Source organism: Suhomyces tanzawaensis (genome assembly GCF_001661415.1).
Source record: "Suhomyces tanzawaensis NRRL Y-17324 unplaced genomic scaffold CANTAscaffold_1, whole genome shotgun sequence".
NCBI classification, from domain to species: Eukaryota; Fungi; Ascomycota; class Pichiomycetes; order Serinales; family Debaryomycetaceae; genus Suhomyces; species Suhomyces tanzawaensis.
The window spans coordinates 1,552,912-1,570,165 of record NW_017963636.1 but is presented as its reverse complement, the minus strand read 5'-3'; the positions used below and the strand labels follow the sequence as shown (position 1 = coordinate 1,570,165).

At 45.2% G+C, this 17,254-nt stretch overlaps 8 protein-coding genes and 2 non-coding genes across 10 annotated transcripts; 6 read left to right on the top strand and 4 right to left on the bottom strand.

Annotated features, from left to right (window-relative positions):
- Positions 1-87: 87 nt before the first annotated feature.
- Positions 88-1,704, top strand: CANTADRAFT_24700 (uncharacterized protein). Its single transcript, XM_020207197.1, has one exon. The coding sequence runs from the start codon at positions 127-129 to the stop codon at positions 1,378-1,380; it is 1,254 nt and encodes a 417-aa protein (XP_020067125.1). The 5' UTR covers positions 88-126; the 3' UTR covers positions 1,381-1,704.
- A 143-nt stretch (positions 1,705-1,847) lies between these two features.
- On the bottom strand, positions 1,848-3,063 carry PHO86 (Pho86p). The gene has a single exon (XM_020207196.1). It carries the CDS (start codon positions 3,010-3,012, stop codon positions 1,942-1,944), a length of 1,071 nt encoding a protein of 356 aa, XP_020067124.1. The 5' UTR covers positions 3,013-3,063; the 3' UTR covers positions 1,848-1,941.
- A 183-nt stretch (positions 3,064-3,246) lies between these two features.
- Positions 3,247-5,088, top strand: CANTADRAFT_24698 (uncharacterized protein). The gene has a single exon (XM_020207195.1). The coding sequence runs from the start codon at positions 3,498-3,500 to the stop codon at positions 4,992-4,994; it is 1,497 nt and encodes a 498-aa protein (XP_020067123.1). The 5' UTR covers positions 3,247-3,497; the 3' UTR covers positions 4,995-5,088.
- A 57-nt stretch (positions 5,089-5,145) lies between these two features.
- On the bottom strand, positions 5,146-5,217 carry CANTADRAFT_t16. The gene has a single exon. It is a non-coding gene; the product is annotated as a tRNA-Met (tRNA).
- Positions 5,218-5,236: 19 nt separating this feature from the next.
- On the bottom strand, positions 5,237-5,308 carry CANTADRAFT_t15. The gene has a single exon. It is a non-coding gene; the product is annotated as a tRNA-Met (tRNA).
- A 629-nt stretch (positions 5,309-5,937) lies between these two features.
- CANTADRAFT_24697 (uncharacterized protein) lies at positions 5,938-8,071 on the top strand. Its single transcript, XM_020207194.1, has one exon. The coding sequence runs from the start codon at positions 6,114-6,116 to the stop codon at positions 8,037-8,039; it is 1,926 nt and encodes a 641-aa protein (XP_020067122.1). The 5' UTR covers positions 5,938-6,113; the 3' UTR covers positions 8,040-8,071.
- A 125-nt stretch (positions 8,072-8,196) lies between these two features.
- APM4 (Apm4p) lies at positions 8,197-9,570 on the top strand (the record flags this gene model as incomplete). The annotated part of the gene is made up of 1 exon (XM_020206465.1): positions 8,197-9,570. The coding sequence occupies one exon, from the start codon at positions 8,197-8,199 to the stop codon at positions 9,568-9,570; it is 1,374 nt and encodes a 457-aa protein (XP_020067121.1).
- Positions 9,571-10,109: 539 nt separating this feature from the next.
- On the top strand, positions 10,110-11,414 carry PRS5 (ribose phosphate diphosphokinase subunit; the record flags this gene model as incomplete). Its single annotated transcript, XM_020208989.1, has 1 exon — positions 10,110-11,414. The coding sequence occupies one exon, from the start codon at positions 10,110-10,112 to the stop codon at positions 11,412-11,414; it is 1,305 nt and encodes a 434-aa protein (XP_020067120.1).
- A 1,447-nt stretch (positions 11,415-12,861) lies between these two features.
- CANTADRAFT_131374 (uncharacterized protein) lies at positions 12,862-13,408 on the bottom strand. The gene has a single exon (XM_020206247.1). It carries the CDS (start codon positions 13,317-13,319, stop codon positions 12,972-12,974), a length of 348 nt encoding a protein of 115 aa, XP_020067119.1. The 5' UTR covers positions 13,320-13,408; the 3' UTR covers positions 12,862-12,971.
- A 548-nt stretch (positions 13,409-13,956) lies between these two features.
- On the top strand, positions 13,957-17,154 carry GDH2 (glutamate dehydrogenase (NAD(+)); the record flags this gene model as incomplete). Its single annotated transcript, XM_020209161.1, has 1 exon — positions 13,957-17,154. One exon carries the CDS (start codon positions 13,957-13,959, stop codon positions 17,152-17,154), a length of 3,198 nt encoding a protein of 1,065 aa, XP_020067118.1.
- Between the last annotated feature and the right edge of the window lie 100 nt (positions 17,155-17,254).

The window sequence follows — 17,254 nt, the reverse complement described above, 5'->3', positions numbered from 1 at the left end:
CCAGCCTTTTCTGGCCTGTACTGTCCCTCCGCAAACCTCGTAAATTAGATCGACCTGCACACGGTCCACGTGAACCCCAGCGCTACGTGGAAGTTAACAAACTCACCAATAACTTCCTCCAGCAAGATGAGTTTTGTCAGGTCCAGGCCGGTCCAGGCGGTGACGGTAATCATCCTCTTAGTCCTCGGCTATTTCTTCTTGTTTTCCGGGTCCGATGATGCGTTCAGTCCCGAGGAATTGAACTCAATCCTCCAGAATAAAGAGTCCAACATCGTCAGTTTGAAGAAAACGGAATTAACAGCACAAGGCTTGAGTGCCCCCTTCTTGGAGCCAAGAACTTACAAGATCAACGGCTGGGAAACTGCTGGTGGTACCATGATCAAGAACAATGACTACATCAGATTGACTTCCGACAACCCCAGACAAGTGGGGAATATATTTGCTAAGGTGCCTATCCAAGCCGAATCGTTCGAGATGGAATTGACCTTCCACATCCAAAGCAAGTCGCCAAATTTCTTGTTTGGTGACGGTTTTGCCATTTGGTTTATCGATCAAAAATCGGAAATCGGAGATGTCTTTGGTGCCAAAAACAACTTCAACGGATTGGGTGTTTTCATCGATACCTACAAGAACGGTAAGAGAGGAAACTTCCCATTTGTCAACTTGATGATGGGCGATGGCCACTCGTCGTACAGAAAGGAGAGTGACGGGTTTGAAACCAGATTGGCTGGATGTACTGCCCGTGATTTGGTCAATCCAAGGGGTAAGTACTCCAAGATGAGATTGGTTTACATCAAGGATGGATACTTGTCGATTGACTTCAATCCTCATGGAAAGCATGAAGAATGGACCAATTGCGTAACCTTGACCGACGTTCATTTACCGGTGGTCAAATACTTGGGGTTGTCTGCAGAAACCGGCGAATTGTCCCAATCCGTGGATGTGATTGAGAACAAGATATTTGCATTGTACAAGGAAGACGGCTCATTCGTGGGCTCCGTTGAAGAATTGGAAACCATGATTCAGCAACAAAAGGATATAGATGAAGACATCAAGGTCATTACCCAGGACCAAACGAATGAATCAAAGGGAGGCAGAAACCGTCTTTTCAAGAAGAAGTCAAGTGAACAGAGAAGAAAATCGTTGGCTAGATTGAAAATGGCCGAGAAGAGACTTAAGGAAAGGGAAAAGCAATTGAGATTGGAGAAGTATGGTGATTCTGAATCTACTTTCATCAAGAGAACACTCAGCAGACTTCTCACTGCTATCAAGTATTTAATATACTTAGTAGTGGTGGTTTTGGCAGTGTGGATCGCCTTCATCATATACAGAGTTCAAACCCAAAAGAAGAAGGGTAAAACCACAGGATTGTTGGATTAATCAACCCACACGTAATATTTAGACAGAATAATTTAACATCCTTTGAGAAATTGCTATGTACTGAAGTCAGAGTTTTTCGTGGAAGTGTGATGCAATATGCAATCACAACCCTGGAATAAATAACTCTGGACTACAAGTGTTACAAATCATGTTATCACAACTCTTGGGATAAACTGCACTATGATTATGGAGCATTCTATCCAGTGAATGTCAAACGTTCATTTAGTTATTGTAAAAGTGATTTGATTTAGTTGCAGATCACTCTTCAATCTGTAGTGACATATTTCAAGTACCTTAATGATTAATAGTAGTCTATCACCGAAATTAGATTAAGTTACGATTTATAACTCTCGGCCTTATTCAGCACCGATTCGTATTTGATCTATGATAAAAGCTATACTTCAGTATCACATAACTGTACAGTTTCTGGGAAAGCTGACTAAACGATTCCTACCTACATGACAAAGCTCCTATGATACATTAATTATTAGTCTCTATAATACCTGCAGTTATTCACAAAGCAGCCAGCTATTGATACATTAGATAGAGTTTTATTTTGAATTACTTTCTTTTTCTTAAATTTTTGTTGGAAGAAGTTGAAGCTTCTTTGACAGGTTCGGTGTTAACAAAACCAGATTCCCGTGCAACATTCAAAAGGACATCTTTATCACCATTTTTGGTTATGATATTCAAGCCATAGGTGATTCTCTTGATGTCGAAAACCTTTTGAATAGCTTTTTGCAAAAAGTTGACATTGAGAGGTTCAAATGGATTGAGTTCAAAAGTTTCTTGGGCTGCAATGAAATTCTTAGATTTCAACAACTTAGTCAAGCCTTGGTCAAAAGTGTAGCCATTGATGTAGAGTCTGATATTGTTACCATCAATGTTCCTGATGTTCTTTGCGTCAACGTAGTCCTGGTAGATTTGTCTTGATCTCAAGATGGCCCAGTCAAGCAAAAGGGCATCAAAGTCAACCTTACCAAACACCTTTCTAACGTGTAAACCGGTGATTTCAACAATGAATTTTTCTGGGGTAGATTGCTCGATCAAAGGTGACAAGGTGACGATAGCAATAGGAGACTCACGGTAAACCATCAATAAGGAGTTGGCTCCGTTTTTCAACAATTTGACGTTGCTGGAAGACAATTTGATGGCAGCCTCAGAATCGGAGATTTTGGCAAACTCACGAAGGTTGAACCCATACAACTTTTCGACGTAACTGATTCTGGTCAATCTGTCGGTCACGGTCTTCAAGTCGTCACTGGACATGTAGCAGACCAACCCCAAAGAACCTACCACCACGATCAACACTGGGAAGATGGTGGTAAGCTGGAAAAGGAAATCTCTAGACTTGAAGAAGAACGAGAAGAACTCCACCACTGAGTCGGAAATGACAATGTAGTCCCACATTCTGTAGATGGATGCCGCAGTCATGATCCCGAAAAGGTAGAAACACGAGACTGGGTGCCAGAAAATGTGTCTGTTCATCTTGGACTGCAACTGACGGTAGAAATCACCATGGAGGTTGAGGGATGCCTGACTCAACTCGGGAGTAAGTTGAGTCTTGCTCAACAGCGGACGGTTGGATGCATCGAGCGGCTTGTTGAGATCAATGTCTTTTTGGACTGCCATTGTAGATTTTGCCACTGGGATCAGGTATCAAAAACGATCGGAGCCAGCGATGGGGTATATATAGGCATCGTGGTTGCACGTGGGGTCTTTCCCAATTTATCGTGGGCGGGGCCGCACCAGGCAGGCGGTTATCGGTTGTTCACGTGATTGTGTTCACGTGCTATGTATCACGTGTTTAGTCCCACCACCCCCATCTACTACTATGGACGGATACCCCTTCCAAGTCCCGGATTCCCGCTGCCAGCAGCAGCCCGTGCCAAAAGCCTCTGCTCGGGTGCTACAAAATTCCGTGCCCCCTGCTCCGGGCCTTATCGCTGATGCGAGAGCTATTAAGCCAATATTACACTGTGGCGTTAATATATTGCGAAAACCACACCATACCAGACCCTGAATATGCCAAATCAGTGCCCTGGACTTAGTAATATGTCGTTATAAAAGCTGCCCCGTTTTCCGTTCCGTTCTTTTCGTCCAACCATTCCGCTGCTATGCCCACCGAGATTGACCTCACCTTAGATCAACCAGTGCTGGTGTCTCCACACCAAATCAACACTGTTGCAGTAATTGGAGGAGGCGCTTCTGGTGCCATTGCTGCTGACAGCTTGCTTCAAGAAACTTCAGGCATCAAGAATGTCACATTGTTCGAAAGAAGAGCTGTCCTTGGGGGAGTATGGGCATTGGACGAAGATACCATCAAAACCCCGAATCACATTGTGAAGTCGGGTCACTCCTCATACAAATCAGATCCTCAGCTCCCCAACCCATTCCATACGGTAACGGGGGTTTCGGAAATAGTGTTGCCCAAGCCAAATCAGGAGAGATTTGAAGAAACCCCTAGTTATCAGGGTCTCAAGACGAACGTGCTCGAACAAATGATGACTTTCAGTGATCTCAAAAGATGGCCTATTCCTGGAGTAAATGACCCCAAAGATACCCAGTTCGTAGACGGATTGGTGGTTCAAGAGTACATTGACACCTATATCAAAAGAAATTCTTCGAACGAAAGGTTCAACTTGCAGAAAGACTCTACCATCGAGGACGTCGAGAGAATTCCTCGAGAAAACTTGGAAGAAACGGATACAAACTTATTACCTTACCGATTCAGGCTTACTGTGAGAAAGCATTTAAACGAAAGCCAAGACTTATGGTACCAACAAGACTTTGATGCCGTTGTTGTTGCAGTTGGTCATTACCATGTCCCATTCATTCCAGAAGTTCCAGGACTCGCTGAGATTCAGGAAAAGTTTCCAGAGGTTATCGAGCACGCCAAGTTTTACAGACTTCCTGAATCTTATAAGGATAAGACTGTTGTTGTTGTCGGTTCGAGAGCTTCAGGTGCTGATTTGACAAACCAAATATCCCCCCATGCCTCTAAAGTATATCAATCCATTCGCACATTGTCGTTTAGAAGTACACCAGGAGATAAAATAGAACAGAAACCAGTGATTCTGAAGTACTCCCTTGATTCAAATGGATTCAAGGTCCACTTCACAGACGGCACTGAAGTTCTGAACCCTGATACAATCATATATGGGACAGGGTATGATTTCTCATATCCATTTTTGAACCGCTACACCCAGTCAAAGATCACCCTAGATGGAAAAATTGTGCCTGACTTATATCAGCACACATTCCATATTGATGAGCCATTGCTTTCATTCATTGGAGTGCCAATTGATGGAATTTCGTTTAGAGTGTTCGAGTATCAAGCGGTGTTGACCGCCCGGTACTTGACTGGAAAAGTCAAATTACCATCTAAGAACGAGCAAAGGAAATGGACAGCTGAAAGACGTGAATTGAAGGGAATAACGAGAGCCTACCATACTATTGGAGTTCTCGATGCCATTCCATATCTGAGCACTTTGACAAAGTTAGGTGAGGTAGAGAAAGTATCAGGAAGACCGTTCCCTGTATACTCTGAAGAAGATTTAGGTGCCCTCAAAGCAGCAACTGAACGTTTGAAGAAATTCTGGGATGAAATGTGATTATTACCAAAGAACATTCCAGCAGGCTGTGAATTTGTTTTTAGCTATGACATCGTGTCGTGCCAATGAAATACAATTCCAAGATCAGCTAAAGCTCTAGACTCTGTAAAGTAAGTGTAGAGAAACTAAAGTGGGTGCAAAAACAAAAAACTAGCGCAGCCCGGTTTCGATCCGGGGATCTCAGGGTTATGAGCCCTGCGCGTTTCCACTTCGCTACTGCGCTGGTAAGATTAAGTTAAGAATAGCGCAGCCCGGTTTCGATCCGGGGATCTCAGGGTTATGAGCCCTGCGCGTTTCCACTTCGCTACTGCGCTTATTTCTTGCAAACTGAAAACGCCTGTTTTAATATTATATGTTTTATCGCGTGACTTTAATCACATGACCTAATTAGATCTTTGCATTTTTGAGTTATTAGGCTTCTCTCTTTGACTGCATGATATGAAATGTACTGGAAAGTGTGTAAGAGACGTTCCTTAGGTACTATCACACCTTTGTTCATCTTTCCAAGAGAATTCAATTGGTTACGATTTTTAGTTTTTTGCAGAATAATTGATAATTCTACAAATATTTTGCCAATATGTAGAGCCATAAAAATACCAATGGGGATAAATTTATGTCTACTATTTTAATTAGAGCTCAGGGTTTGGAATAAAATACCCAATTGTTTGTGAAAATGTAATTCCAATGACGCCTGTTATCTTCTGAATTCAGCTCCCTTCTATGGCCAGTTGCGAAATTGGTTCTAAAATGATATTGAACGCCCCTTTCTCATAAAAAGTTGTTGCCGACAAGCACAATAGCATTCTGAAATCTGAAAGAAAGTTCCAGAATGGCAACGCTGGTTAGGGGCCAATCCCAATTTTAGTAGTTTAGTCTTAAAAGCAGCTTCCATATTTGTGCGTGCATTTACCGTTCATGAGTCATGGTTAACTAGTCTAAAGTTACTAACACATCCTTATCATCAAAGAAAGGACCAAAAACAAGAGCGATAGTCCACCTAACGAACTAAGGTGATATTCAAGTACAACACCCTGAAAGATAAAAGTGATCAAGTTCTCGCAAAAATTATTTTCGATCAATTCTAATTTCCAAAAATCTATCAATCTATCAATTGCAAGTATGAGTTCAGTTGAAGAAGAACCGTCGCCGTTCTTTCCGATCCCACATTACCCACCATTCAAGCTCCGCTCCTCACTAATTGATAAAGATCCGGTGATATGGGTCCATTTGTTAGAGGCTTATATCAAGCTCTTTCAGTATCTACTCCAGCCTGCAACCCTTAGTGTAAAGTCCCAACAGCAACATCAAATGTTTCTTAAAGTATTCTTGAGCGAGACTGCAGAGGAGAAGAGCAAGATCTTCTCACTAGGAGCCATCAATCCAGACATTAAGACCAATACCGCCACCCTCAGAAACCTTGTCTTCCTATACATCAGAAATTTCAGCTTAATCAAGAGCAATTTGACTGGTGAGTCCGTCTGGAACTTTGTTCTGATTTATGTTCAGCAGAACTCTTCAGTGGTACGGGGCTTGGTGGATGGGACATATAAATCCAAATTCAACGACAATAAAAAATCGGGTAATATCAGTTCGATAACAAGCGTCCAAAAGAGGTTAGAAGCCATGATAACTCAGGGTATCTTCTCCAACCAAGACTTGACTACGTTGACTTATCTTTTGGGTCAGCAGATGTCGGCCAAGGCCATGAAAGTTTCGTTGGACGGTGATGTGAAGGAGAGAAACATCAACAAAAAGTCAGCAAGTTCGGTGGGCTTTGCTGAAAGTTTTGTTTCGGTCCCTTGGATTGAGTTGCTAGAACGATTGTATGCTGGAGGAAAGAGTATCCATGCAGAAACCATTAAAAACATCATGATTATATCTTTATTGTCTTTGAGTGTGAGTAAGTTGTCGAAATTGACGATGGAGTTGGGTGTCAAAGATATAAGAACTATGAAATTATTTCCTTTGTTCAGCATGATCATCATATCCGACAGATTCAAAGAATTAGTTCCCAATTTGGAGGAGCGACTTCCATTTTTGAGACAGCTTTCACAGGGAAGTCAAACCAACGAGGTGAATCAAGATCATGTGAATATGCTTATTGATTTATTCCCTTCATTAACTCTTGGAAAAGCCACGAAGGTGTTGAGAGATCATAATGGCGATGTGGAGGGTATTACCAATATGCTTTTGGAAAATCCAGATTTTGTAGACAGCATTGAGGAGGAGCAACTCAAACCAAAGAAGGAACCAACATTTACAATCAAGGGACAGAAGACAACGAAGACAGACAGAAAAGCGAATACGCCTGCGCCCAAAAGATCTGTTTATGACGATGACAAAATATCTCGACTCGACTTTTCTGAGAGTCAGGTCATTCAGGGAAAGAAACAGAATACCGATGTCAAACCAAGCTCTGAAGACTACAAGAAGAAGATTCTAACTGCTGCTTTAGAATTGATGTACGAGGGCGATGAAGATGAGCCTGATGATACTTACAAGGATCAACAAAAAACCACGGGAACAGCGATCGAGGAATCTAGCAAGAAGGGTGGAAAATCCCGTATGGCTGTGCTAGAGGACGGAGCCCCTGAACCCAGCCCCTTTCAACCGGATAGAATAGATACGTACCTTTTCTCTATCCTCAAAAAGAATGGTACAGAAGCATTGGAAAAATCACTGAGAGACACTCCAGAGCGCCAAGCCTATAAGGAGTATACCGGCTATTCAGACGACCAGATTGAGAGATGGCTCAGAGTGCTCTTAAAGTCGCCTTATCAGTTTAAGGTCTTGGAGAAAGAATATTATATTCCAACCCGTCCCAGTGATTCCAAGACTGAGCGGCCACGCCTTGCGCCAAAGGCCAAGCGTGGAAACAAGCCAGAGAGTAAGAGTGGGCCTTCACGGACAAAGAGTGGAGAGACTCCTCTGAAACAGGTGGCTGCTAAAAATGAGAAGAATAAGGCCTCAAGAGCCAACCATAACAGAAAAACGGGACACAATAAAAAGACCAGAGGCGACCTCATTGGAATGCAAGGGTCCTAGATACTGTATAGATAATACACAAGTAATGTCACTAGTATTCGTTCTCCACTGTATGCCTTGGGAAAAGGGGTGGTCACATGACCACAGTAGCGTGATCCGTATCACGCGTCTTCACATATAACCAAGACTTGCGCCGATTCCAAAAGCTTCATCAACAATGATTACCGCTCTATTTGTCTACGATGGCAAGGGCGACGTTATAATGTCCAAAATGTACAAGGAAGGTGTACGCAGAAATATATCCGACGTGTTCCGGATTCAGGTCATCAGCGCCAATCAAAAAACCACCTCCAACGGTTCAGGAACCGGAAAAGAGGTCAGATCACCAGTGTTGACTCTCGGATCAACCTCGTTCGTGTACATCCGCTCTGGACTTCTCTGGATTTGTGCTGTCACAAGATCAAACCAAGATTGTTCGATGATCTTGGAGTTCCTCTACAAACTTGAGGCATTACTAAGTGCTCTTGTTCGGGAAGGAAACGATTCATTCTCCAAGGTTCCATTGACGGACGAGCTCTTGATTAACAACTTTGCATTGATCCATGAAATATTGGACGAGGTGGTCGAGTTTGGCTACCCTACCAACCTTGACATCAGTGGCTTGAGAAGCCACATCACCAGTATACCCAACAACGGTAATGTGTTCAAAGACATCAAAAACACCAAAGTGACAGCATCCACCAAAAAGGAGAACACCAGCATTTCCACCCTGAATATAACCTGGAGAAACGGGGGGATCAAGTATCGTCGGAATGAGATCTTCTTAAAGGTGGAGGAAAAAATTAATGTCATCATGAATTATGAATCGGAAGTCTCGAGGGCGCTGGTCGAAGGAGAAATCAAAATGAAGGCCCATCTTTCGGGAATGCCTGAGTGCCATTTTGGATTGAGCGATGACAGTGTATTTTCCACTGATATTCACTCCGATCACCGCAACACTGGAGTCACCCTCGAGGACTGTAAGTTCCACCAATGTGTGGAACTCAAGCGATTCGACTCCGAGAGGTCCATCCACTTCATCCCTCCCGATGGTGATTTCCAGATGATGTCGTACAGATGCTTACAGAACATTCACCTTCCATTCAAGGTCAATGCACAGGTTCAAGAAAGAGGGTCTAGGGTTCAATACAAATTGGGGATCAAATCGTTGTTTCCCTCCAAGCTTCCGGCCACAAACGTGATAGTGAAAATTCCCACTCCTAAGGGAGTGATTAAGTCCTACAGCGATACTACATCAGGCAAGTGTAAGTATCAGCCGGATGAAAACGTTTTTGTTTGGAAGTTTTCCAAGTTTTTCGGAGAACAATCCCACACATTGACAGCGGAGTTAGATTATACACCCAACACGGAAGGAGGCACTCGGAATCCGGGATGGCTGCGCCCTCCGATCACTATTGACTTCGAGTTAGAGATGTTTTCGAGTTCGGGGTTGGCGGTGAAATACTTGAGAGTGCAAGAAAAGAGTAACTATCGAACCGTGAAATGGGTGAAGTACTCGACAAAAGCGGGTTCCTATGAAGTGAGATACTAGTCAACTGGCCAGTAGAGAATGGCTTTGTGAACACAATAGGGAGAATTAAAGAGTAGGGGTGATGTGCACTACCTGTTCGAATAATAGCATGATTATCATACTCTAAGAATATGGGTAACTTTGCAGATGATTACATTTCAAAGAAATTGGTTAATATTACCGATGATTATCATACTTAAAGAATATGGGTAATATTAATAGATGAAATCATGCTTAAAGAGTTATTTGCTGTAGTATCAGCCAGTAATATTCAGTATAATTGCCAGATTATTGCAACGATGGAGTGACGTTTGTATACGTCAACCATAAAGAGCAATGAATGATTGTACATCTTGTGATCATCTCACATTTACATAGTTGAATCATCCTTGTAGATTCCACCTCTGTCCCACGTGACACACGTTTATCAAAAATTTCGATGAGGCTCACCAGACGGTTCCATATCCAACTCCAGATCCGCTCCTATCTAGCATTCGTACGCCCAAGCTAGTCTTGAATCAGTACATCTCGACAAGAAGCAACTCCTTATCACATCCACCATGAGAGACCTTATCGTGCTAGGAGGATCTTCCCACCCTGCACTTACGAAGATGATCTGCAAGAACTTGACAATCGAGCAGGGCCAGGTGTTGTCGAAGAAGTTCTCCAACGGAGAGACCAGCATTGAGGTGAAAGGGTCTGTCAGAGAGAAAGATGTGTTCATCATCCAGAGTGGATGTGGCAATGTCAACGACAACTTCATCGAGTTGTTGATCATGATAGCCGCCTGCAAAACTGCCAGTGCTCGCAGGGTGACGGCAGTGTTGCCGCTTTTTCCCTACTCCAGACAGCCAGACATCCCCCACATGGCGTCGGTCACCGGAGCCCCCTCCATCAGCACCAAGAAGGACCAGTATACTTACGAGAGCCGTCCTGGGACCCCTAAACCGTTGTCCAGCTTCAACGGACCACGCGACCCCTCGCTCACCAGACCCGACTCCAGTGGGCTCATCACGCCTCTGTTACGAGGACGGGACTTGAAGGACCCTTTCAGAGAAATCACCCCCAGAGACTCTCTGGTCCCAGTGGGCACTCCTGTGGATGCTCGTGGCAAAACCGAGAGTGGCTACAAGCAATGGATCGCCCAGAACGGTACGTTAATCGCCAACTTGTTGACCACGGCTGGTGCTGACCGTATGATCACCATGGACTTGCACGATCCCCAGTTCCAGGGCTTCTTCAACATCCCAGTCGACAACCTCTACCTGAAGCCGCTCCTCAAGCACTACTTGATCGACTACGTGCCTAACTACCAGGAGTGTGTGATTGTGTCTCCCGATAGTGGAGGCGCCAAGCGTGCCACCTCGTTGGCAGATGCTCTTGGGTGTTCGTTTGCGTTGATTCACAAGGAGAGACGCATCAAGACCACCGAGGGAGTCAAGGCCATTGGTCCGTTGGGAGTCACCTCGGGACTTTCGGCTGTCAACCACCACCCATCGCCAGGCACCCACACCACGGTGTCGATGCTCGTGGGAGATGTCAAGGACAGGACGTGTGTTCTCATCGACGATCTCGTGGACACCTCCTACACCATCACTCGTGCAGCAAAGCTCTTGAAGGACCAGGGAGCCAAGTACGTGTATGCGTTGGTGACCCACGGAGTCTTTTCTGGGGATGCCATCAATAGGGTCAGCAAGTCGGCCATTGACAAGGTGATCACCACCAACTCGGTGCCGCAGAACGACAACCTCGCAGGGTTGGGCGACAAGTTGGAGGTGTTGGATGTGTCACGGGTGTTTGCCGAGTCCATCCGTAGAATCCACAACGGGGAGTCGGTGTCGATGTTGTTCGACCATGGATGGTAGCCAATTAATAGTAATAAACACATGAAGGTATAAATGATATAACAGGTATGAAAATCTGGATGGCGAAGAGCCTTCGAACGGCCATATGGTTCATGTAGACTTACAGAGGTGAAATTGCCCTACGGGCTTATGAGGAGTATTCATTAGAGGTGAAGCTTGCAGTGAATTGTTCATTTTATATTGAAATCATCCAAATTGACTCGGTTATTTTTAGTGGAATCGTCCATATGAACTGAATTGTTCATTGGAATTGTCTACGTTATGCTATTGGCGTATAAGTCTTTGAGGTGAATATGAACGGCGAATTTCGGTTTAGTCCAGTTCCATGGACATTGCTGCACAAAGCCATATGGTGGAGTTGATTCATTTTTGATATCAACAGCACTTATAGCCTCTGAGAGCCACACAAAGCTTAAAAGGTCAATTGCAATGGGAGTTGGATTACAGGAAGGACTCTATATTCTGATAGAAAAGAAGTGTGGAGAATAATCTAAAGGTAGAAGCGCCGTAAGAAGTCTATGGAAAATGGTTCATTATTAAAGGTGAAATCTCTTCAAATGGACTCTGGCAAATAATTCTTTAAAGATGAAATCTTCTTATACAGACTCAATGTAGAATTGTCCATTGAATCAGGAATCTAATCGGATGGACTCATGTAGAACTATCCATTGAATCAGGAACCTAATCGTATAGACTCATGTAGAATACCCGTAAATGCACAGTCTCATCTTATGGCCACAATGAATCCATTTGAGAGGATTGTCTCGATGATTGACATGATCCGAAGGATATTTTCGAATTGTTGGCTGGTGCTATTTTGTATCTCCGCAATAGCAAGCTGCGACGGATTTATGTCACCACACTGGCGAAGAGATTTCCAATGAGCATTTGGAGGTGAGTTCGATTCGGGGGCCATTGCAGAAACGACGTGGATCCGCAATGGAGGCGAATCCGTACAGCATATGTGCTGGTAGTAGAATTGAGTGGCCTTTCATTGCTACAGTTTGATGTGTGAAATCTGAAATTGACCCCGGATTATGGTGGATGCATCCATACGTCACTGCAAAATCCACTAGAATCACCAGAACTACTCGAAATGCCCCGAACCACAGTAGAACCACCAGAGGCACCTTTTTGCTGTCACTGGCTATGGTGCATTCACTTCAATTTCTGAATTTCAATGCCCTAAATTTTCAATCTCTGCACTTTCCATTTAATCCAATGGCACCCGGTGGTCTCGCAAAACCTCTACTGGTCTGGATTTCCACACATCCCACTCCACAATACCGCAATCTGCAAACCTTTGCTTCAATACTATTGGTTGTCCTCACCAGCTAGATGCATTGCACCATAGCAACAGTACGAACGTTGCACGATCTGCCCGTGCTCACACGCGGGCATCGCAGTCTAGACTGCCACGTCAAGACCGCCACGTATTTCCACCCCGCAAATGCACGAGGTGGTATGGGCCCAGGCCAAAAATAGCTGGTGTGGCCACAACAAAACCACCACCTACAGTGATGGTGGGCCATGCCAAGAGCACTGGCTGCACCAACGTCACCGCCACGGTGGAAGGGTACAGCGAGTGAAATATTGGCGGGGTGCGAATCGTGGGGTAGCTCGCCCAACACGGAGGGATGAGCACACACAAGCCCTCCGGGGAATTTCGGAAGCCCCTCTTAGGTAATGGTGGGAAACCGTAGGGCGATAGAATCTGGCGGGGCCGACACAAAGCCGGCGGTTGGGGGGATGGGGCAGCAGGCCATGGGGGTTCCGAAACCGAAACCTGGGGAAGTGGGGCAGTGGCGGGAGGATCAATGGGGACGGAGCCGCCGGCACCAATGGCACCGGTGGTGACCTGGCGGAGGAGACAGGATTCGGGGATGGGGTGCCACCGGCTGTCATGGGGGCGTCGTCGGCGGTAGCACCCCGAGCCAGCCCATCCCGATGGGGACCAGGAAGCCTTCGGTAGCCGTATTTTTGGGAGGCCCTGCGGTGTCAGGAAAATGCCTCCCCTCCTTTCTGAGGGTGCGGGTGCCAGCGACCGCACCGTTTGCACCCCGTCCACCTCGCTTAGCAATACCGCGACCCGGGCCAAGCAAGCCAGGGCCTCGACTGACGCCTTCCTGCCCCTCACGTGGGACGCCTGACACCACCACACCTGGGTGATGTCTTCTGTGGCCCACCTGCCCCGGGACCGTGCGGCGATAGACCACTGCTCGCTTGGCCCTCACCAAAGTCCCGCACGGTCACCCCCATCGCCAACACCAACCCCTCTTCTCCGGATGTTTTGCAGTCTGTCTGCGCACCTCAGACACCCTGCCGCCGTTGCCCAAGGCGGTCATTCTGCCACTCAGGCACCAACTGTCGGTCACGCCTACCTCGACCCTCCATAACCGCTAAATGCATCACCCCCACCCCGCCATTGTGGCCGCAAATGGCTCCCAATGCCTACCCCTCTGCATCCCTCTATAAATACCCTGCCGTCCCCCCAATTGCTGCTACCTCTAACTACCCTCACCACAAACATCCTCACCACATCATGACTGCCGTCACGGAACCAGATATTCAGAACCTCACGTTGGCCAAGACCGTCTCCAACGAGTCGTCGTCCGCCCCATCGTTAAAACACGGCTACATCGATAGTCCTTTCTCCGGCAAGAAAGACCAGTACGAACAAGTTCTCGACATCTTGGACTCCACCGGTTTCATCCCTGAGTCCTTGATTGAGTCCGAGGCCCGCTGGTTCTACGAATGCTTGGGCATCGACGATGTGTTCTTTGCCAGAGAATCGGCAGAAGGGATTGCTGGTCATATCCATTCACTTTACTCCTGTAAGGTCCAGGCCTACGCAGCAGGAGTTTCCGAGTCCGACCGTCCATTGATCCAATACAAGCGCGAGGCCGACGACCACGCCGTGTTCTTCGTTTCTTCCACCCCAGGATCTACCACCACCGCTGCTGGTCGCGATCTCTACGAGGAAAGAATCGATGACAAGTACATCGACCCCTCATCTCCTACCACCCAGAGTTACAGAGCAGAATACTTCTCGGCTCCATTGAATTACCAGTCCGACCCTATCTTGTCCGGAGTTTACCAAATCAACAAGTCCCTTCCAAACCAACTTGTGAAATGTTTCTTCGTGTACAAGAACCAGTACCCTGAGTCCGCCGAAACCATCAGTGCTAATGAAACCGACATCAACAAGATTGGTGACACCACCTTCTTGAAGATCGCTTCCGACAACACCAAGAAGTTGTATTCCAAGGTCATTGAGTCGGTGATCAACACCACCGGTCCAGTTATTCAACACTTCCCAATTGAAGACTCCGAAGAATACAGAGTGGTTATCGGTTACAGACAAAAGACCTCGGCCAGATACAACTCGGCCTTGTCGGACTTGGCCAACTACTACAAGCTTCAAACCAGCAGAAAGTACGTGGAACAGTTCGCCAATGGTGTTACCATCATTTCCATGTACGTCACTTCTAAGCAAAAGAAGAACCCAGTGGATTTGTCCATCTACCAGGTGATCAAGGAAGCTTCTCTTTTGTACTGTATTCCTCACAACTTCTTCCACCACAGATTCACCAACGGTGAATTGTCCTTGCAAGAAAGTATCTATGCTCAATCTGGTGTTATTTTCGTTACCCACTTCTTGAACAGATTGGGTCCTGAGTACACCAAGTTGCAATCTTTGTTGGATGCTTCCAAGTCTAACCAAAACGCCGAAGTGTTGAACTCCTTGAAGAAGAGATTGAGAGCTGAGACTTACACTCAAAACTACATTCAAGAAGTTTTCGACACCAGACGTGATATCGTCAGAAAGTTGTACCGTCAATTTGCTGATGTTCACTACATCCGTTCTTCCATGGAGAAGACTCTTTCCTACCAAAGATTGTCTCAAATCACTCCAGTTGGTTCTGAAGAAGAGTTTGAAAAGTTGTTGAGCCGTGAATGTTCCCAAAACGAACACCATGCCATCGTTTTGAGAGCATTGTACGTCTTCAACAAGTCTATTTTGAAGACCAACTTCTACACTTCTACCAAGGTTGCTCTTTCTTTCAGATTAGACCCATCTTTCTTACCAGAATCTGAGTACCCTGAAAAGCCTTACGGTATGTTCTTCGTTGTCGGTAGTGACTTCAGAGGTTTCCACATCAGATTTAGAGACATTGCTAGAGGTGGTATCAGAATTGTTAAGTCTAGATCTGTCGATGCTTACCATGTCAACGCTAGAAACTTGTTTGACGAGAACTACAATCTTGCCAACACCCAACAAAGAAAGAACAAGGATATCCCAGAAGGTGGTTCCAAGGGTGTTATCTTATTGGACCCTGGTGCAGCCCAAGACCGTCCAAAGGCTTGTTTCGAAAAGTACATCGACTCTTTGATCGACTTGTTGTTGAAACAACACATTCCAGGTGTCAAGGAATCCTACGTTGACTTGCTCAACAGACCAGAAATTTTGTTCTTGGGTCCTGATGAAGGTACCGCTGGTTACACCGACTGGGCTACCTTGCACGCTAGAGCTAGAGGTGCTCCATGGTGGAGATCTTTCTTGACTGGTAAGAGTCCACAAATTGGTGGTATTCCTCACGATGAGTACGGTATGACCACCTTGTCTGTCAGAGCTTACGTCAACAAGATCTACGAAAAGTTGAACATTGACGATGCTAAGATCAGAAAGTTCCAAACTGGTGGACCAGATGGTGATTTGGGAAGTAACGAAATTCTCTTATCCAGAAACGAAAACTACGTTGGTATTGTTGACGGTTCCGGTGTTATTGCTGACCCTAATGGTCTCGACAAGCAAGAATTGTTAAGATTGGCCAAGGAAAGAAAGATGATTGAACACTACGACAGATCTAAGTTGTCTAAAGATGGTTATGTTGTCTTGGTTGATGATGTCGACATCGTATTGCCAAACGGTATTACTGTTGGTAATGGTGTCACCTTCAGAAACACTTTCCACTTGAAATTGCAAGAACAATTTGGTGCTGACGGAGTTGATTTGTTTGTCCCATGTGGTGGTAGACCAGGTGCAATTGACACCAATAACGTCCATGAATTAATCAACGCCAAGACTGGTAAGCCTGTTGTTCCATACTTCGTTGAAGGTGCCAACTTGTTCATTACCCAATCCGCTAAGCTCGTTTTGGAGAAGGCTGGTATTATCATCTTCAAGGATGCTTCTACCAACAAGGGTGGTGTCACTTCATCATCTCTTGAAGTTTTGGCTGCTTTGGCCTTCGATGACAAGGGATTCTTGGCCAACATGTGTGTTGACTCTGAGACCCACGAAAAACCAAAATTCTACCAAGACTATGTTCAACAAGTTCAAAAGGTTATTGTTAGAAACGCTCAAGCCGAATTCGAAGCTTTATGGAAGTTGCACGAAGAGACTGGTATCACTTACACTGAATTGTCTGACAAGTTGTCTATCGCCATCAACAAGTTGGGTGATGAATTGGCCAACTCCAAGGAATTGTGGGAAGACGATGTTGAATTTAGAAATGCCGTCTTACTCGACTCTTTACCACCATTGTTGTTGGACGTTATTGGTATTGAGAACGTTTTGGCTAGAGTTCCAGTTGCTTATTTGAGAGCCTTATTCGCCACTCACTTAGCTTCTCGCTTTGTCTACTCTAGAGGTATTGATTCCAACCCTGCTAAGTTCTTGGAATTCATTTCTTCCACCAGAAAAGAATATGTCAAGAAGGGTTTACTTAAATTTTAAAAACATACTATAAAGTGCCTATAAGGCAGCCTACATATTTATATAGATTCTGGTAGGAAAAGTTAATGCTTGATTTAATGTTAATTTATGTTCATGATGT

What these genes read in the sequence shown, in the direction of transcription:
- CANTADRAFT_24700 (XM_020207197.1), top strand. Translation starts at nt 127, where the DNA reads ATGAGTTTTGTCAGGTCCAGGCCGGTCCAGGCGGTGACGGTAATCATC.
- PHO86 (XM_020207196.1), bottom strand. Translation starts at nt 3,012, where the DNA reads ATGGCAGTCCAAAAAGACATTGATCTCAACAAGCCGCTCGATGCATCC.
- CANTADRAFT_24698 (XM_020207195.1), top strand. Translation starts at nt 3,498, where the DNA reads ATGCCCACCGAGATTGACCTCACCTTAGATCAACCAGTGCTGGTGTCT.
- CANTADRAFT_24697 (XM_020207194.1), top strand. Translation starts at nt 6,114, where the DNA reads ATGAGTTCAGTTGAAGAAGAACCGTCGCCGTTCTTTCCGATCCCACAT.
- CANTADRAFT_131374 (XM_020206247.1), bottom strand. Translation starts at nt 13,319, where the DNA reads ATGACAGCCGGTGGCACCCCATCCCCGAATCCTGTCTCCTCCGCCAGG.